General features: G+C 41.2%; 1 protein-coding gene across 4 annotated transcripts; it reads left to right on the top strand.

The window, feature by feature from the left end:
• Nucleotides 1–1,501: 1,501 nt before the first annotated feature.
• On the top strand, nucleotides 1,502–21,173 carry pacsin2 (protein kinase C and casein kinase substrate in neurons 2). Of its 4 annotated transcripts, XM_070853471.1 has the most exons (12): nucleotides 1,502–1,643; nucleotides 9,465–9,558; nucleotides 9,884–10,040; nucleotides 10,264–10,499; nucleotides 12,101–12,256; nucleotides 12,570–12,745; nucleotides 12,887–13,007; nucleotides 13,995–14,042; nucleotides 15,172–15,302; nucleotides 17,685–17,834; nucleotides 19,002–19,183; nucleotides 19,299–21,173. In XM_070853471.1, the coding sequence occupies exons 2-12, from the start codon at nucleotides 9,502–9,504 to the stop codon at nucleotides 19,409–19,411; spliced, it is 1,527 nt and encodes a 508-aa protein (XP_070709572.1). In that variant the 5' UTR covers nucleotides 1,502–1,643; nucleotides 9,465–9,501; the 3' UTR covers nucleotides 19,412–21,173. The 4 variants fall into 4 exon arrangements, with proteins under 4 accessions (XP_070709572.1, XP_070709573.1, XP_070709574.1 ...); XM_070853472.1 differs by lacking the exon at nucleotides 13,995–14,042; XM_070853473.1 differs by lacking the exon at nucleotides 17,685–17,834.
• Nucleotides 21,174–21,342: the final 169 nt, after the last annotated feature.

Genomic DNA, 21,342 nt, shown 5'->3' with positions numbered 1-21,342 from the left:
TTGTGTTCACATGCTGTCATTATCACTTGCTTGATATATTCTTGTATGGGGAAACACGCTATGCTACAACATCACTTTATTCTGCAGCCTAAAATATGAAGCCCTCTGACATAAATGACCTTTGCATTTATGCACTTGGTCGCCATAGATATGTTTAAAACTTAAATTATGACTGGATTACCAAGTGGTAGCTAGTCGGGGCCCACAGAGTGTCCATGTGTTTGTTCTCCATATTTAAGAAAGTGCACCACTACAGCACAACGTCAGCTGGAATAGTGAGGGTTCATGACATCATAACAGTAAGTGTTTACCACATTTTATGGAGTTTAAGAGGAACCAAACTAATTCTAGTTTTACTGGCGACCCCAGGGAGCCCCTGTAGGGCCCCAGGCCTCACAGAGGGGCCCAGAGCGTGGGGGGGGGGGGGGGGGGGCTCAGGATAAAGTGACCAGAACAACTTTTGAAGGGATATGACGTCAAACAGCCGCGCCTCTCCATAGTTTGCATAAAGCTGATCAGTTTTAAAGATTGCAACACCGGAAGTGAATGGATTTCAAAATAAAGGTTTTGACACTTGTCTGACAGGCTTTAGTGAAGCTGTGAAGACTCATTGTTTGGTGTCATGAACTGGCTGTGATGCTCCTGTTGCTTAAGTAGATTTAACCCAACTACTAGAAACCCTTTCATGCTGTTTGGAATGAGTGTGATGATACATTTAGGCAATGTAAATTATATTTACCATTATATCATGAATAACTCTGAGATATTACACATATTATACATAATTCTCTTGTAGAATGGTGCATGTTATGGTTATATCAGTATGTATTACATTATTGGATTAGTTTAACGGATGCATTCATTTGAAAGTACCTTTTTCTTATTGTAGTCAGTTGAAATGCAGTTAATTCTATGTATTTTACTAAATATACTCAAACAGTTAAATCTGTACAAATGCATCATATGTTTTATATATGTCTGCATTTAATGATTATATTTGTTACAGAATGATCTACGAATCTATTTTCTCGATTAATTGATTAATTGTTAGGTCTATAAATCACTAGAAAACAGTGAAATATGACCATTACAATATCCTTGAGCCCAAGGTAACACCATTAGATGTCTCAGATTGTCTGAGCAATAGTCATAAACCTAAAAATATTCCATTTATTGTCAACCTTTTGTAATTTTAGCTTGAAAAACAGCTTAAACAATTAGTTGAGTATAAAACCAGTTGCCAACTAGTTTTATGTTGACTGATTAATTGTTGCAGCTCTAACGTAAAAGGACAACATTTCCCTCTAAAATGTAGTGGAGAGAAGGCATAATGTAATATAGGATGGAAAGACTCAAGTAAAGTCCAATAACATCAAAACTGTACTCAGATACAATTCATGTACTTATTTACGTCCCACTCTTCACACTGTACATCTCGTCTCCGTCACTGCTGGTCTTATTTTGAAAGTCCTGACCGGATGTGCCGATCCGTACTGCCGGTAGCTGACGGCTGTGTCAGTCAGTCAATCGATGGTGCCGCTGCTGAGCAGAAAAACGGCCGAAAAGATTTGGAAATTGGCACCAGCGAGAGAAATAACTCACCTGTAAACCTTAAACCTTCACGAGGAATAAACCTGTGCCAGGTAAGCCTGAGCCAAGACTTTTACATTTTGTCTTTCAACTTTTCGGTGAAGTCTCTGTGGCTAATTCGCTAACAGGAGAGCTAGGAGCTAACGTTAAAGTTACGTTACTTCCCGATGGGAGGAGGTTGGTACTGTGGTAGTCACAAGAAAATGATTTAATTAAGTAAAAGATACAATAACAGAATTGTTCGTGTGATCTCAGATGTGTAATAAATCCTAAAACTGAAGTTTGAGAGTTCCTAGTTGACTCTGTCTGTAACACTGCCGCAGTAACTTTGGTGTGTCAGGGTATTAAAAGTCCACAGACGTAAGCTAGCCCCGTTAGGTCGTAGTTTCATAAATGCTACTGTTATAACTCTTGGGTTTTGGCTGGTATGAACCAGATTAACTCGTGTAGTTAACCACAAGATGTTTTTACCTGAACTGACTGTCGTTAGATTTCGTAAAGAGAGAAAGAGACAAGTGTATCATTGCACCGAGTGATAAAGGGCGGGGCAGGTTTCGCAAGTAAAGATAACCCCACGGTCCTTGTCATATCATCCTGCGTGGTTTTCTTCCAGCATTACATAATTTTTTCTCATTTCTCCATGGAGGGAGGACTGCGTTTCTTCTGGCTGCCTGTTTGGGCTCAGGGCTGCCCATGCTCCAGTCCACTCGGTGTTTTAGATTGCGCAGTGCCAGCCAGCTGCCAAGTGCAGTCCTGACTCCTGTACTGCACATTTACCCCAGAAATGTTGGTGTCTCTTCAGAGTCAGGTGGTGGCTGTAAAAGTCTGTGATCTCACAAAAGAAATCCTTTTCCACACGAGGTGATTATTCACGCGAAGCAGGGGACCTTCTGAGTGTGACAATTCAGCCATTCAGCCATTAGTCATGATATTGACATTAATCAGGGGAAGTTGTCACAATCAGTCATCACAGTCATGCAGAGTTTTAAGACATACAGAATGACGGTATAACTATATTTATGTGGTTTGTGTTTGTGGGAGCAGTAGTGTTGTCAGGTTAAAGCAGTAGTGAAAGCTCTGTGACAAAGCTGCTGGTTCCTTCTTTCTAAAGCGGGGCCCATGTGAACTGATTGCTCTGTCACACAACCGAGCTAAACTTAGAATAGGTATTCCAGTTTAGGCTGAAGGCACTCCTCTCCATTTATAGGGATCTTTATTGGCGTATTTTACAAGAGCACATGTAAATTCATTCATTCACATTAATTCATGTAGACTGCCAATATGAATGAACATTTACCACTTCCACTAAAGCAGAAAGACACTTTTTTTACACTTAAGTTAGTCACAGGTCGGACTTCCCAAAATTGATAATTGACTGAATGTTAAAGTCAATTAAATGGTCAATAATCACTCGTTTGGACTCTCAAATGTGAACATTTGTTCAGTTTGAGTCCTCATTGATGATAAGCTGAATATCTTTAGGTTTTGGACTGTTGGTCAGACAAAACAAGCAATATAAAAAGGGAGATTGTAATGGGGTTTTTCTCCATTTTCTGACTTTTTTGTAAACCGAATTTGAACAAATTTATCAAGTAAATCAAAGCAGAAATAATTTGCCATTATTTGCAGGCCTGCTGGTTTTTGTTAACACAGTAAAGCAGCTCCAGAAAGGTTCCTCTGCCTTTGTGAAAGAATTTGCTCATGTGCACATATCGCACGAATTGTGTTCCTGACACTTTCCTGAAAAGTCTGCAGCTTTAAATGCATCACATGAGAGAGAGACTACTCTGCGTGCAGGAACAGGGGCTTCCACAGGAAAAAGTGCAGAATTCGTCTGCTGCCGACGTCAGGATCTCCCCTTCCCTGTCATGTAATACCGAATTTCCCTCCATTATGTTGCTCTCCATGCTGCTGGCGTGTCCAGTGGAAAATGCCTGAAAGTGTGGAACAAATGCCATTGTTTCTCCCTCACCATGGAGCATGAGGTTTTTGAGTAGGCAGGTCAGTCACTTATATTGAAGCTGCAGTCGACCTGCTGTTGATGGACCAACGGTTTTATTGTCTGATGTTTTGGAGCTTCCTAAAGCCCAGTATGAAGCTCTGTTGATAGAGTGATAGAGAGAATCCACATTGGAAAGGCCATATTCCTGTGAGATCAGCAGTCCCATGCAGCTGTTACGCTCACATGAGGAAGGAGGGCAGAGGTGATTGACTGACAGGGAAAGAAAATCAAGGCTGTGAACTGCGAATGCCATGGAAACATTTGACCTTGAAGTTTGTGTGCAACAAGAGAGAAAGAAGCAAAGCAATGATTTTTTCCTCTCATAGCCCAGTCGGGATTTAGCAATGTCCTGCTGTGAAACCGCAATATTGAAGGGATAGATGAGCTCAGCTGCACTCCCTGCCTGTGAGATATTGCGAACGTTTTATGCAACAAAAGAAGGAAATGGAAACGGACAAAAAAAAAAAAATCACCCCTGGTCAGATAAGCTGTTTTCATGTGATTAAGACATAAAGGCATTGGCAAAGTAGGGCAATAACTTTGAGTATTTTTTAAGCTTGCTTGTTATGTAATCACGCTCTCTGATGATTTAAGTGAGTTGAGTGTTGCTTCAAGTAATAGCCAGCAGAGCTACAACTAACAATTATTTTCATTATGGATTAATCTGATGATTATTTTCTGAAGTCATTCCATAAAATATCAGAAAATACTGAAAATTGCCTGTTGCAATTCTTAAAGGAGGCATCTTCACTTTAGAGCTACAACAATTTATTAATGAATATGCAGCCAATTTGATCTATTGATTGTTAAAGCCTTTTCTATGACAGAAATGTCAAACATTTCCTGGTTACAGCTTCTTCAACATAAATATTTGCTGGTTTCCTCTGTTTTATATTATTGCAAACTCAATCTCTTTGGTTTTTGGACTGTTGGTTGAACAAAACAAGACATTTGAAGATATCAACAAGGAAAATGTGATATATTAATGGAGAAAATGGTCTTCAGATAATAGTCATTAGTTCAGCCCTGATTTATTTCACCGTCATGTAAGGAAATCCTCACATTTGGGAAATCTGCTAGAGGGAAATGTTTGTATTTCAGCTTGAAACAAATTAAAATTCTTAATTCATTGTAAACATATTTTCAAAATAATTTTCTATTGCTCGTCTAATCGAGTAGTTGACAGATTTTTTTTCAGCTGTATTGGTCAGAAGATACAGTGGACAGGTTCTGACCAACAGTATCTTTCCAGAACCATAGAAACGACTGGAAACAAGTTGGCACTAGTTGTTTCCTCTTATATTTAAAACCTCTGAGAAGTAAGTCATGCATTTTCATGTAGACAAATCCTGTAAGCAGTGTGGGTTCTTGCTTATAATGACAATCATGTAGACAAGGCTGGGAGATCTCAATATTTAGCAGGAAACTTAATATGACACAGCGGCCCTCAGGATAACTCCACTGACTGTGCCCACATTTCCCCACTGCAGCAGGCACTGATTAGTAGGCCAGCCAGACTGAGGCTGAGGCAGAGATTGTGTGGCACTAATCGAGCGATGTCCTTGCAATACTTGATAAGAGCTCATTCTGAAGTGACCTGCCTAAATCACTAAAGTTAAACATAATGTCAGATGTGCTAAAAAGGTGATTTATGAAGTCTGTGTGGCACTCAAGGTGGTTTCCTGGCGTTCTGATTCTATTTTTCATCCTCTCACATAAACACGCACACACAGCTTCAGGGCAGGTATGCATGTGAATGCCTGTCAGCTGTGTATGCGCTCATCTGTGCAGTCTGTGCAGCCTTTTGTTTCCTGTTCCTCAGCTCTCCATTCATGACACTGTTTCTGTCTGACATCCCCCAGAGCACTCCGAGAAACATAAACAGGGGGTGAGCAGACATGTTTGCTGGTGGTTTGTGGGAAAGAATATGCTCTTCTACTCAAGGGCCTGTTTTCTAACATCTTTCATAGCCCGTCTCTTTTTTGCCCTTTGATTGTTACCTCTGTCTTCATCTCTGTCAAATTCTCACCCCCCTGCTCTGGTTATAAAGGTCACTGACATCTCATGTGTCTGTTCTTAGGCATGATTCAGGTCCTCTCATCTCCAACAGCATAGTACAGTGAGGTTTCATGTACTTTTAATAACACACACATGGTCGTCTCTCGCTTTTGCTGTCTCAATATCGGCCTCTCCTTCCCCCCTTTAGCTCTCTGCCTGTCACAAGCAGCTGCCACTCTCAGGATCATTTTTCACAAATCAACAAACTAATACGTGTTAACCCTACCTCTACTTTATAACAGCCTCATCTGTGCAAATTCAGATACAAATTTGCACGTTTTAAAGAAGAGTTAGATGAGTAGCGACAGTGTGGGAACTTGCTTAATGTGCCAAGATTCGATTTAAGCATGGTAGCAGTGAGGAATGCATTTGCTCACTTCTATCTTGAGGCTGTTGTCAGCAACTAAATTCCAGTCCGCTCAGTACTTTTACTTATCTTCAGTAGATATCATTGCTGCGTTTGATTACGGAATCACTGAGCCCCTAATCTAAGATTCACTAGTAACCCATTCAGCCACATTTCTGCAGCCTTGATGAAATCATGCATTTGTCGGCATTTCGACTGTTTTATGCATTTGTTTGTCACTTCAAATTTAAATGACAAAAACTCACTGCCAGATTGTAATTTGATGGACAAATTACAATCTGGCAGTGATCTTTTGTTGTTTAATTCTCTTCATTTTCATGTTTTTTCTTTTTTCTTGGTTGTGCATGGCAGCACACAGTGTTGGATTTTCCAGCATTCCTCTGGGTGACAGATCGAATGGACTTCAGACCTCGACTTAGTCAACAGCATTGTTTACACTTCTGGGTCAAGCCGCGTTCAATTGTTTAACACAGTCCCCATGTCCTACAGAGCGAAGGGTGTGCAGACGGCTGTTCCTGTTTGCTGTTGATTACATTAGGCCTGGGAAAGAGCTCTTGTGATGAAGGAGTTCCCAATACATTGTTGTGGCTTAACATTGTTTTGTACATCTGTGTCCTTGTGTTTAAATTATACATTTTGCGAGTGGAGTCACTTCGTTAGAGAACCATATCTATGTCTAAGGATTGTAAAGAGTATATCTTGTTGAAGAGCTATGTGATACTGTACAGTAATATACAATAGGATCATTTTAACCTCCCTTTATGCTGCTGTGGTCATGCCGTCAGTGGAAGTTTGTGCTCAGCACAGTTTGATATCAGAAGACTTGCTGCCATGTTTAGAGTAGATATTTGTGGCTCGTTCCACGTGTCCCTTGTGCGTCCCTCTCCTGTCCTACAGCAGTCATTGGTGAATGAAGCATATGGACAGCTGGTAGGGAAAAACACATGGGACAAGAGGACAGGCAGAAGGAGTGCTCCATAGTTTTTCTATTACACACACACACACACACACACACACACACACCTACGGCCGAATCAGGCTGTGATGGAGCTTGTCCCTTCGAGAATTAGACAGTCGACGCAGCACATTGATATTAACGCTCACGAGGGATTTGAGGGAACAGAAAACAATTCATTCACTAATGGTTTCAGTTCAAATATTACAAGGAGCCTAACGGAATAGTGTTGACTTATTGCCCCACTGTTGTTACAATGATATTTTGAAATACTGTAGCTTAAATGTTTTATTTATATATGCTTCAAGGTGATACAGTTACCCTAAACTATAAAATGCTATGAATTCCTTTGACTGTTTCCTACTTTGTTGTCACATCCTCTTTAAAATGATTGTTTTCTGTAGATATTAGAAATATTTTTTACTTGTCTCATCAAATTCTATAACACTCACAATTTTAAGCAACTGAGTCAAAAATGTTATATTATTGTAGTATTTGATGCCTACAAGGTGCTCTACACACACTTGTTGGTTATCAAGGCTATCATTCATGAGGAAGTTGGGTAATGTGTGTGTTTTTTTTTTCTAGAAATGGTGACAGACAACATCTGTGTGTGTGTGTGTGTGTGTGTGTGTGTGTTTGGCTGTTTGACTGACCTGATTGTAAACTACAAACACAGTTAAAGGGGAGGATTGTTCCCCAGCTCCCAGTGACCACAATACTACCCTCTGTCCAAGTCCTGCCCTGGAGGGCACGGGCCACTGACCATTGACCAACACACACAGACACACACACACAATCACTGACACACACTAAGCACCGGCCCTCATCCTCTCGCTGTCTCGCTCGACTGAATGAGGCCCAGTGTGTCCACACTGGGCACCAAAGCGCATCATATGTGATCCGATCACAAGTGGACAGCTCCAGATTAGAAATGGGCATTTTATGTAATCACCAGACTAGTCTGGAAAATGAAAAGTGAGAGTACGTGATGGAGGATCATGATAATTTGCGTAATAGACCAGTAGTCCAACATTTAAACTGAGGGGAAGCTGTAACAGGAATTTTTGGCATTTTTTTTCTTAAAAGATAACATCTGCGACTAGATTGTTAGATTTTTTTCATCTCTCACATATCATTAGGGCATTAGGGCTATTTTCATTATCAAATAATTTATTAATCAACCCTCCAGCTGTGAATTTATCATTTAGTCTGGTAATTGTGGAGAATAATCTTCTTTTAAATGACTAATCAATTACTTGTTATGGCTCCATTGAACTCAGATGTTGAGGTGAAACTGAATGCGAGCTGGAAAGCAAAATCTGATCCTGAGTGGTCACTTGAGATACATTTCAGACGAGTGCTGATGTTGGTGGACGTGACCACAATCTGAATATATATGGTTACAAGATACTAGACCTGAACAGGGCCAGTCGGGCTGCAGAGAGGGAGAGAGAGACGCTCCAGGCTGATGGAGATGCGAGGAGACGAACGAGAGAGCAGGCAGAGAGGAAGAGGATGGAGGAGGGTGAATAAAGAGGGACTGTTGAGTTTGAAATGATGGACGTGAGGAGAGAGGAGGGGGAGAGGAGACTAACAGAGGACCGACTGTCGTGCCCGTCTGAAGGAAACGGAAGCATCCCACTGTGCGCTTCTCGACAGTTTCTTTTTCTTTCTTTCTGACAGAATCACTCACACACACACACACACAGTTTAGCTGAAATTCAGTGTGCCGCCAGCAACCACCGTGGTTTCAGTTTGATGTGTTTTTAGGGTAATGAGGTTATAGAAATAGATGAAAACAACCACCTGCTTCCTAGATTATCAAACCAGATCACACATTTTCTTCCCCTACCTTGTCTCTCTGTACGTCTCTACTGAACTAAGTCTGATCCACAGCTTTAATGTCTGAGGGATGCTATTGTGACTGCTGGCACAATGTGGTTGGTTTCATAGAGAGAATACGTGTGTAACAGGCTAAATAAATAATGTTTCCCTTCCAGCTTGCTTTATGTATTTAATGACTCAGCCATATTAAATATTGGCCTTTTCTATGCTGTATGTCTGAAGCTTACCTTGTAAAAAGTTGAATAGTACCAGTGGATATGATGTGGTATGTATGTCTGCATATGTTTTATGATGTATCTTGTATATTATTATATATATAATTTGTTCATGTTGGAATGAAATTTGTTAAAAGGAATAGAAAATCAATTTTCAAAAAAAATTTAAAATCAATATAATTACTGTTTACGCTACCTGGTTAGCTTAGTATTGTTTTGTAAAGCTGTAACCAGCAAATGATTCATATGTCTGCTTGACAAATGACTAAAATGATTAATCATTTATCAGTTTAAGTGCTGATTATGGTTTCTCTCTTTTAAACAAAAAGGAAATTACCAGTCTATGATATTGTTTTATTTAGCTTGTAGCGATTGAGCTAAGAGGGTTAATTCATTAATTCTTTATGTGATTTTTGTGCGTTTTTCTAGGCCCTACACACACTGAGTGTAACTAAGGGCAGCAGCGATGTCGGGCTCCTATGATGACTCCATGATCGATGTCTCCAGTGACAGTTTCTGGGAGGTGAGATGCACAAATTCCTTCACACCACCTGCCCTTACATCAGGGATCATAATTCTTCCATAGTTCATTTTTTGTTGCTGAAAATGGGTTTGAGATGACATTTAAAACTCAGAAGCAACTCATGAAATGAGTAGAATAAATCCTGTGAATATAACAGTTTTAGCACATCGGCACCACAATAATGCCACCATATATATATTTTTTCAATTGATTCACTCCACTCAAGGAGCATCACCTCCGAGGAGATCTAGTGCCACTCTTGCCGTAACTAATATTTATATAACTTTCTGTTTTCTCGGTCTGTGTCTCCTCTGCTGGTTCTCAGGTTGGTAATTACAAGCGAACAGTGAAACGGGTAGACGATGGCAACAGACTCTGTAATGACTTGATGAACTGCCTTCATGAGCGGGCACGTATTGAAAAGTCCTACGCACAGCAGCTCACAGAATGGGCGAAGCGCTGGCGTCAACTCGTAGAAAAAGGTAGGTATATAAGAAATATCTTTTTTATTAAATTGTATATAACAGTTTAAATTTTCAGAGTCAGTGCTAATATAATATTGACAAAATCCCAGGGATTGTGCTCTTTGCTCTCTTAGGGACAGCATTTAAACTATAACACCGTACTAATGCAAAATATGAACAGATGTATTCCCTTAAAGCATGACTTTCACAGGCGATGACTGGTGAATAACTCTTCCCTCAGGCCCTCAGTACGGTACTTTGGAGCGGGCGTGGTCTGCTCTGTGCACGGAGGCGGAGAAGGTGAGCGAGCTTCACATGGAGGTGAAAGCAGCACTGATGGCAGAAGACTACGAGAAGCTGAAGAACTGGCAGAGAGACGCCTACCACAAACAGATGATCGGCGGCTTCAAAGAGACTAAAGAGGCCGACGACGGCTTCCGCAAGGCTCAGAAGCCATGGGCAAAGAAACTCAAAGAGGTGTGAATGTCAGGAGCTCACAGGATGCTAAAATAGCATCACGTGTAGTGGTCACTCCTTTTAAGTAATTCCTATCAAACATGTTTTAAACTATGAACAGCCAAGCAGTTAGCACAAGCAAGTCATTCATTAGAGCTAACTATCAGTTTTACCCCTCAGTTCACATGATTACATATCACTGACACACCATTATTTTCCTTCCATGACTACCTGCTTACTAAACAACAGCCAAGCAGAACCACAATTGCAACATCTTCATCTTGAATTAGAAGCTTTCGCAAACTATTATCCACAGTGTGCGAAGATAGCAGCCAGTTACTGTATCCCGAAGTGACTTTGACTGTCAGTAAAAGGGAAGGAAGCATCCAGGACTTGCAGGGAGACTGGCACCTCTTAGTTCAAAATCAGGTCAGTGTATTTCCTGCTGCTGCTTTCATAGTAGCAGCCTGTTTACTTGGCAGTCCACACATTCCTTTCTGTTTCTGTGCACGCATGTAAGATCGTGCACATGCAAGTTTTTGTATGTTCAAAGCCGCAGGACGTTTTGCAACCTCCAGACCCATTGCCCCCATTTCCTGTGTGTGTGTGATGTCACCGGGGGGTGGCGACATCCTGGCCTTGTCGTTGAGCAGGGACAGAACAATACAGTTTTGTAGCCGTGGTGATTTATCGATTGACCAGACAGACAGAGACAAGTGGTGGAGGGCAGAGGAAATGAGGCTAATTAACTGGTCTAGAAAATGAGTGGCTGACATGGGTGACATGGAAGTCAATGTCAGTAACAGACAGACACTTAATAGACATGTACATGCTAAACCAGGTAGACTAGATAGACATTTTGTTTTGCACACACACAAATGGAGGACCACTCACTGTAACTACCTGTTAAATGAAATTAGGGAGACGGACGTGGCTGCTGTCCTTGTGTTTTAAATGTCCACTACTCACGACCTCATGGTGTGCTCAGAAGGGGTATGGCTGCTTTGGCTCTGGGCCCAAATTACACTGGGCCCTGCCCAAGACACTCCTCACATAAAGCTACCATGCATGATTTGCTTCCTCAATTGTTATCCCTTATTTAGATGTAAACACTGGTAAAGAAGTGGTTAAATGCATCATATATAAAACTTAGCAGACATTCCGACATTCATGTGTTTGGGGTCTCAAAGCTTCTCAAAGCAGGAAATTGGTTGTAATGATTCCAAAAATAACTAGTGACACAAATGTAGCCAGGCTTTCAGGCATCATGATGAATATGTTATCAACCTTAAGAAGAAAGAAAATGTAATCAAATTCCCTCAAAGACTATCTCCAAAATAACAAGGAGACAGTAATATGCATGCACATTTTGGAAAAAATGGTTATGCTTAGGATATTTGACAAAAATAATCTTTTTAAAAGATGTTATTGAATTGAAAGTAGAATACTTTTAGTGACTGACCAGCCAGTTTTCCAACAACTTAATCCAAAAAAGATTCATTTATGTTTAAATCCCTCGTTCGGACACAAATCTTAGTGCTCTTTCTGTACCTCCATCGTTAGTTCGTTCTAAGTGACCTTAGTGCTTGTAATTTATTGCACTTTTTCGGTTGAATCCACAGATGGAGACAATGAAGAAGGCTTACCACTCTGCTTGCAAAGAAGAGAAGCTGGCAGCCAGCAGGGAGACCAACAGCAAACTGGAGAGCAACAACAACCCTGATGCTCAAAAGAAGCTCCAGGAAAAGGTGGAAAAGTGCCAGCAGGAGGTGCAGAAGGTAGGGCTGCTTTGAAAGAAGAGCATTGTGTTGTACTCTGGCTTGTGAGAGTGTGATATGCTGTGAGCCCACTGGAGATCTAATCTTTAAATCTTTTCTTGTGCTTACCAGGTGTAAATCATAGGTCATATGCAAACCATTTTAAAATGCCACCTGACTTCCTTAAATTGAAATGTTTAAGTCTTTCATTGATGATTATAGTTGGGACTAAGAGCCTTGGTCTCTTTTTTAACTCAAATTAAGAACCATCATCTGTTAAAAATGACAGAAATTCACGTTTTCTATGTTTTAAAAATCACTTCAATCCTCCCAGACTAAGGAACGCTATGAGAAATCCCTTGAAGAGCTCGACAAGCTGACCCCTCAGTACATGGAGAACATGGAGCAAGTGTTTGAGCAATGGCAGCAGTTTGAAGACAAACGCATCCGCTTCTTCAGAGAGCTGCTGCTGGAGGTTAAACAGCACCTGGATCTCTCTACCAATCACAGGTCAGACACAGGGGTTGTTCTTCTCCCAGCATTGGTCCAACCAGCCGTTGGATGTCTGAACACATAAATGTAGCTGTTGCAGCTGATGAACAGAGATTTCAATTATCGCCTGGAAAATGATGTACAATATTGTCTCCATAGATTCCAGACAATCTACCACACGTTGGAAGACACAATCTCCGCTACTGATGCTGAAGAGGACCTGAAATGGTTCCGGTCCAATCAAGGCCCCGGCATGCCAATGAACTGGCCCCAGTTTGAGGTACAACACCGTTGATTTAAACAAATAAGAGTAGAAGAAAAGAGACAGACTGCTTAACGTTTGATGGAGGAAGAATGGAGAACCATCCAAAGGCGCTCAAAATAAGTTACAGATACACATTCGGTCGTGGTCCCTCACTTTCTTTAATCACATGAACTCTTTAGGCTCTCAAGGCTTTTTCTTGCTGCTGACTTGAAGACATGGAGTAATAGGTATGATTATGAATGACTTACAGTCATTACTTATCTTTAGATGCTCGTATTCCCTCTTAAGGCGCACTGGCGCTCTCCCAGGTCCAACTCCAAGAACCACAAGGCAAGAGGACAGCAAAAATGGATGAATAAGCCGTGCTGAAAAATGTTCAAAGGAAAAAAGAAAAACCTGTAGCCCAAGCAGGAGTTATTACCCAGTGTCATTTTTGTCATTGAAGTATGTTGTTTGGCAGCAGAGGTGGCAGTAAATCTGTCCTCAGCAGTCAGAGTGACAACGAGAGGGATGTAGTTTTTCCCTATTTCACCTCCTGTTGGGAGGTGACTGCATGAGCTGGCAATGCTGGAAATTATAGAGCTTTTGAGTGTTCTTGCAGGCATAGCCGTTCCAAGGGGGCGCTTCTTCCACTTCCATCATCACCAGGCTGTTTTTCTTTCTGGGGAGCGCTTGGTTTTTAAAGAAAGGAATAAATCTTTTCTGTGACAAAGATACACACCAAACAAAAATGAGCAAGACCTGCATAGATATTCAAAATAAACTTGAATGAATAAGGAGCGAAAAAGGAGCGGCAAATTGTCAAAAACAATACAACACTGTCATATCTTCATTATTCTGGCTCTTTAGTATCCCCAGAATAATTGCTGGTGTTCGTCATCCCTACATTCACAAACTAACATTTCTGCATCCTACAGTGTAAACCTCACAGTTTTAGGAGTAGACTGTGTTGTCCGTATTAACCCTGTCCTATACCTGCTTCCCTCTTCCCATGTCTGACAGAATTTGGACTGGTCCCATCCTCGCTCCTTTAGGAGAAGGTCCATTTTAGTGAGTTCTGCATGGGAGGGCTGTTCTTTTTACACCAGCCATGGGGGGAGATTCTTTTTTCCAGTAACACTCTCACTCCTTACTGCTTCCTTTTGCGTGTGTGTGTGTGTTTGAGGTGGTTGTGTTTGTATCTCGCATTCAAGTTTCATAGAGCATTAATGAAACAAAGATGCACCTAGCACCTAGACACCACATGGCTGCTTGCTACACTGTACCGGATTACTACAGGATATTTACAGTCATTTTCCATGTATTAGAATTTCTAGTATTACCACTAGTATGTACCACTGTCACAGCTCTGACCCTCTGTTCCCTCTAACCTTTGAACTGCGGCCCTTCCTCTCATTTTTCTGTCTATGTGAACCCTGCGGTACATCACATGATGCCACCCTGGACCAGCAATGTCACAGAGGTCTCAGAGGTCATGAGCCAGACTGAAAGATCCTTTGATCTTGAAAAGTTTGAGAAGTCTGACAATACAGAGGGATCAGATAAGCTTTTCGGAAAGCTCAAAGGTGGCACATACTAGTGCTATATATCACTTAAATGAAAAATGAAGAGAGACTGCCGTCTGATTTATTAGAATTTATTTTAGACATATAGTTCCAGCAAAAGATTGATATCATGCAGTCATGTTGTGATAGATACTGCAAATTTAAGTTAGTTAATCATTGTGAATGTAGGTCTTGTGTATCAAAAATAAAAGTCCAGGAAATAACCCAGTCATTTGAAAAATGCTTTTAGCAAAATGGATAACTGTATCTGTATTATACAAAAAACATTTTCTTCTCTGTAACTGTCTCTTTTGCGGTATTGGACCACCTCTCTTTTGCTCCACTCTCCCTCGTTAGCCTCTGGTGGAGGGGAGACTCCTTGGTGCCGTGTTTCTTTCCAACAGGTGATGGATACTGTTCGTGGTTGTGTCTCTCATTGTATCAGGCCTTTACTGTACAATATAAACACGTGCATTTACAGTTTCAAAATGCAGAGTCAGTGTCACGGCCTGAGAAATGCTTGAGAGATGTTTTGAAGTGCGTGTATATTGCTGTGCACATGCCTGTGACTTGTTCTTCCGCTGCTAGCTGCGTGTTTTCAAGACACTGTGTGTGTGTGTGTGTGTGTCTACCAGGACTGGTCCATAGACCTGAACCGAACCCTCAGCAGACGGGAAAAGAAGAAGCCATCGGAGGGCGTCACTCTGACAGGCATCAGTCAAACTGGGTCAGACCAGCCTGTTCAGCCTGCCAAGACCAGCAGCAGGTAGATATCTGATCGCTCTCTGACTCACTTTTTCTGTCTCTAACAAACACACAGAAAACTTGAGTGTCCGTTTTGTAAACACACTCACTTACTCTCTGTCTTCCTGATCCAAACTCCCCACATCAGAGACAATCCAGCGCACCGCACATCTCTTACTCTAAATGTCTTACTCTGAAGGAATGCTTGTAAAGCGTTACATAAGGGAAGCTCCAGGAGTGACGTCTCATTGTGCAGCGGTTTCCATGGTAGCAGTAAACGTTTAGTTACAGTGTGTTGGGAAAGAATTCATCCCCACGAGACTGGAGTCAACTGGTACATAGTTGAAACTGAGCCAAAAAGTAATGTGGAAATATTACTCACAGACACACACACACACACACAGACAGACAGACACAGACACAGACACAGACAGACAGACAGACACACACACACACACACACACACACACACACAAACCTCCATATGAATACCATGAATATTGGTAGTGGGAAGTTCAAAGGCGGTTAGGTTATTGTTACACCTGCACCTGGATTAAGCAAGTTCCTGATTAACAAAAAGAAATCCAAAATTAAACTTCAGCTAAACAACATGTTTTTATGGCAGAGAAACATATATTTCACGTATTTGTTTAAGATTTTAGCAACAAAAGCCTGGTCGTCTTCCATGTTTCACAGAATTAGACTGCTCTCTCGCAGTTTTTGTTGACATGATGTAATCTTTCGAAGCAAAGATAAGAGAGTTGTCCCTGCAGAGAAATGTGTCTTTGGTGTTGTGGCAACGGTACCAAGGATATAACAGTGGTTCATGGAAACGATAACAAACAGCTGATTATGATAAAAACTTCTCAGGCATCTGTTATCAGAGTGGAATAGCACATCATACAGTCAGTGCACAAAGATACATTTATTGAGATGTGTGTGAAGTTTCACTGGAAAATGAGAGTTTTGCTCAGCCCTTGCATGGTTGCTTTAATAGAAGAAGCTGCTATCTGTGTTAGAATTATTGTTCAGGATTTTAAGTGAGGTCAGCTGTGATTTATCCCGTTCTGTGTCTGGGAACTTTGTTAAAATCACCAGGCCTTAGCTCTTCACATTCCTTCGCAGCTTTGTAATGAGGTTTCCTTATTTCAATGTGCAAACACCTGCTGTCTGCCGTTATCCAGACATTAGTAGGAAGTTGTGTGTATGTAGACGTGATGTGAGCACTAGAGGAGTGTGTAGAGGAGTCAACAAAGGGAATGTCAGGCATGGAGAGCATTTGACCTCTGAACTTGGGAAAGTTAAGCTCCTCTCCCCCACCCAGCATTTACAGCACATTGTTTTCCTGTCGTTTCCAACATCAATGGGTGTGACTGGAGGACTTTGTTGTTGTACAGGGTTTGGAGAGGTTAAATCCGAAGCAATTAGGAGTCTCAGGGCACTTCAAGCTCAGGGTTAGTGGCTTATCTTGATTGTATTTCCAGCCCTCATTTGTAACAAAGTATCATTACCCTTTTATGAATTTTCCCCTATTTTGTTGTCTGAAGTTTGAATGAACATGGTTTTAACACCCACTTTTGAATTCTTATGTTCACAGCTATGAGGTCAGGTTTGTTTGTTGACTGAAACCATCCAAAGTTACATTTTACATACAGCAGCGTTTGTGGTAACAACTCCTCAGGCTTAACTGTAAGAGCATGGCATGACTATGCAAACAAAGGCGTTCACATTTCTCCGCTTCTCACTCTCAAGGGCCAGCCGATAGCTACGGCTGCTCATGGTCCAATAAATCTGTAAACATGGAGTAGAAACCCTTTGTTTCCTCTGATACAGGTGGAAATCTAGTGCAAGTTTTTGTTCCTTGATGTGGAAAGTGACAATGGTAGGAAGTAAACTGACCTCATGTGACTTCTAAAGAAAGATTTTGCACCCACACCACCCGGAGCTGAGTGTCTTCATGATGTTTTTATAGCTTTGTTTTAATTATGAAGCACAACTCCTTTGGACTTTTAGCAGAAGTTCTCAAGTTAAAACAAGTCAAATGGTTGTCATGGTGTCTTTTCTAACTGTGCTTGGGGTAAAACACATTTAATTTGTTGACTGATTGTACCGTCCTGTTGATGCTTATTATTACAAAGCAATTCAATAATTACTAGGTCGCCGATCTGCGAACACAAAGCCACAATTAACACGCCGTGCCCGGTTGCTAAGCTATGATTGGACAATGGCTGTTCAAGAGAGGGGTTTAGCTAACGGTCACAGTATCCATCTGCTGCATAACAGTATTTTACAGTATATAACATGCTAACTAACAACATCACCTCTCCCCACAGGTCATGTATGTCACAGGTGTGTCTTTATGTGTGTGCATGTCAACATCTCTAACTGTGTCCCATGTTGTCAGCCTGACTGTACCCACTAAAACAGCGCCAGTGGGCTCAAACCCTTTTGAGGATGACGAAGAAGAAGAGGAGGAGGAGGAGGAGGAAGAGACGGCCGTGGAGCAGCACACCACAGTCAACCACATCAGTGTGAATAAAGAGGAAATAAAAACGTTGGTGAACAGGAGAGAACACTCCGCCCGCCCACAGCCTCCCCACCTTTTCTGTTTTCTCTCTCTGTTTCATGGATCGCCGTCCGTGCCGCGTCTCTCGCCATATCCTCGTTACTTTGCTCCTCTCTTCCTTGTAACCCTCTCTCCTCCCTCAGGTGGCAGGTTGTTGTGTTGCTCTGTGCATGGTCACCGGAATGGCATTGCACACAAAGCCAGTGTGTGTCTGTCCGTCACTCCTAACAGTGCCATGTCTCGCAGGGCATGGGGGTGCATGTCTCTGCCGTTGGAAATCCAGTATGTTTCTGTCTTACAGTCAGATCTGAACATTTATACAAGTACATACACATGTACACAGATTTGTCGTTGATATCGCTAGAAAATTAACAGTCTGTATAACATCAAAAGAAATGTACACACAAATACAAATGCATAACAGAGCAATTATGATACAAATATGTGAATTCAGCCTCAGGGCAAACAATCTCACTGCGTGTTTGTTGGCATAAATCAACTCTAATATTGACCAAACTGCAGAAGAAGCAGGTAAACCAGTGTCAGCAGTAGATTTGCGATAAAAGTCACTGAACAGGTCTGGCTGTAAATACTTTGCGTATGTGCTGGTGTGCCTTTACTGTTTTTCATCTGTTTACTGTTTAACTCTGTCAGAGCCGAGTTCTCTGTGGCGTGTTTAGGTGGCTCCCCCTGTTGGCCGCTCAGGTTAAACTCCAATCATGCATTTCACCACAATGATTCATCTTGCTTGGTCTCGTGTTTCTGTATTTGCCATGTGCCTTTTTGATATGTGGTCATGTTGTTTTGCTGCATTGCCTTCCCTCAGCATTGTGTGCACTCTCCTTTGATGCTCTTGGTCTTAAAGTGGCCTCAAAGCAACTTTTAAATCGTTTGTCATGCTGCCTGAACCAAATGCTTGCTTTGTAGCATTGATGCCATATGCAAGCATGTTTGTCGAAGGACCTTTTTTTTTTTTTTTATTAAGGATGAATCTCAAAGCTGTCCCAGGATTTGGAGATGCACTTTGGGCTTTACTTTATTTGGTGTTATTTTTTCTCCCCTTTTTCTAACTTCCTACTTTTATCCCTGCTGACGCCCGGCATGCTGGATTGCCCCATCAGTTTTCCTGAGCCGCTGTTTTGTCTGCCCATCCAGTGCGAGCAGTATGGAGAAGACACCAGACTGGTCAGACGAAGACGCGGGCGGTAACCCTTTCTCTGCCAATGGCGATGGGAATCCATTTGAAGATGAGCCGGCTTCTCCAGTCGTATCTGTGCCCGTTAGAGCCCTCTACGACTATGAGGGACAGGAGCAGGATGAGCTGAGCTTCAAAGCAGGTACGTGCTGGGCAGACTCAAAACGTCTGTGACCACGAGTTCAGCAAAAACCTTTTAAACGTTCCCAGTAGATTTCTGGAGTACAGATGTTCACCCCTTCTTTCTGTTTCTCCAGGGGATGAGTTCACTAAAATTGGCGAAGAAGATGATCAGGGTTGGTGCAAAGGCCGGCTCAAGGACGGACAAGCAGGCCTCTATCCTGCCAACTACGTGGAAGACATCCAGTAATGAAGCATCACAGATGAATCAGTGTGATAAAGGAGGAAGTGGTGTGTTGCGAAATGACAGTGCGGCTGGAAACGAAGAGGGCTCTGCTGTATTTTCTCCCAGTTGATGAAGACTGGACTGCTGTGGGAGAAGAACGGAGAAGAGGAGTTGCAGATTATAAAAGGACCACTTGAGATTTTGTTTTGCTTGCCACAGATTGACCCTCATAGAAACTAGATACAAAGATGGAAATAAACCACAAGTTTCCAGATGTTTCCAGGTGAGGAAAACTGCCGTCAATGTAAGATATGTTACTTAGATCCCATTTATGCTGTTACGTAAATAATAGCTATTCAAGTATGTGTTAGATAAGATTCAATGAAATTTATGTGTGAATTTATATATTGTTTAAACGAAACACTGGGATTACAGTCTGACAAATCGTCTAGCGATGTTATACGCAGCCTTAATATGCAACCCACTATGGATTCATTAAGGGAGATGACCCCCTTCATAACAACAGTTATCTCTTCTAGGTTTGAAACCATTTCTGTCAGTTAGAATCCAGTCCATAAATGTTAATTATTTGGTTTTACGGACAACGTAGGTCCTTATTTTGAGATTATTGTGTCACATTTACCTTGTTTTTAAACTAGTGCTTACATTGTTCTGTCATTCCTTTCAGGGTTTTGTTCTTCCACTCGGTTTATTAACTGTTCTGGTTATTTTATAAGGAATGATGAAGATCAGTAGAGCCTTATCCTGACCTAGTCTTCGTTCAGTCCACAGTGGGTAGGTTCCTCTAGTCACTGCAATTGAATGTATATTCACTGATTGTATTTTGTCACTGATTTAAATTTTTTTCTTTTGCAACCACTGACCTATTAACGCCCCCCCCCCCAAACATCTGTCCTCAAGCTTTTCACACAAATATCTTTCTGTTGACTGTAGGCCGAAATACTTTATGGGTTATTTTTCATGCAACACTGAAGGTTTTTCACAAAGGTTTATCTCACTTGAATCTCCATGTTTTAATTCTCTCACTTCTTGTTAAATGTCAAGTTATGGGAGAATATTTTAGTGTTTATTTGAAAATATAGTACAAGCTATAGCAGTGAAACCACAGGCAAGTAAGGCGTTGCAGACATGGGTGTAAATAACCTGGATGAAACATATTAGAACACATTAAACATCGAGATCAGATGATACGTTGATGGAAGCTGATGATTGTTAATTTATGATGCCACAAGTGCTTTTGTTCTACTCTGAATGCTGTGACTGAGAATCAGTTTGTATAGTAATTGAGTATTTTATGGCAAATATCCCTCGAATCTGTTATTTTGTTATATTTGTAAATATGATTATTTTTCCCTTCACAGGGGACCATACTCAATGAATTAATCAACAAATACCATGTGAATGAATGTTAATTTTCTCATAGGAGCTAAGACATGAATGGATAAACCTGATTTCATGACCTTAATGTGTAAGTTTTGATCATGAGATATTATGCCAACTTACATTTTTGCAGAGATGAACAGCAAGCTTTTCAATTATGCAAACTCTAAATTCATCATTTGCCCAATGTGTGCATGAAATTACCGAGACATGCTATTTGATGCCTTCGGCTGCAGCATGAGGGGAGGAACTCGAATAATAGCGAGAAAGGTTTGCCATGTTTTCAGGGCATGCGGTCGTCAAAATGCAGAAACAGCTGTACTTGCACAGGAAGGTTTGTAAATGTTGTCCCACAACATAATAAATGAATTTATTGGAAAAAATATTTTGTCTTTGTTTTGTGAAATGATATTTCACTTATGTCAAGATATTTACTGGATCTTAAAAGGTTTTGAATGTCGTTAATTATACCACTTAATCTCAGTAGTTCAGTTGTGCAGGTCTGTTAGTTTCAGAGTGTCCCATTAAAGTAAATTCAAAGTTCATGTCTGTTT

The sequence above is a fragment of the Pempheris klunzingeri genome, chromosome 22, assembly GCF_042242105.1.
Source record: "Pempheris klunzingeri isolate RE-2024b chromosome 22, fPemKlu1.hap1, whole genome shotgun sequence".
Taxonomy (NCBI): domain Eukaryota; kingdom Metazoa; phylum Chordata; class Actinopteri; order Acropomatiformes; family Pempheridae; genus Pempheris; species Pempheris klunzingeri.
This window is presented reverse-complemented; position numbering and strand designations above follow the sequence as displayed.

Excerpts from the sequence above, each read along its gene's own strand:
- pacsin2 (XM_070853471.1), top strand. The coding sequence starts at position 9,502 with ATGTCGGGCTCCTATGATGACTCCATGATCGATGTCTCCAGTGACAGT. Across the intron at positions 12,746-12,886 it reads GATCTCTCTACCAATCACAG|ATTCCAGACAATCTACCACA; the intron begins GTCAGACACAGG and ends TTGTCTCCATAG. Across the intron at positions 14,043-15,171 it reads TTAGGAGAAGGTCCATTTTA|GACTGGTCCATAGACCTGAA; the intron begins GTGAGTTCTGCA and ends TGTGTCTACCAG.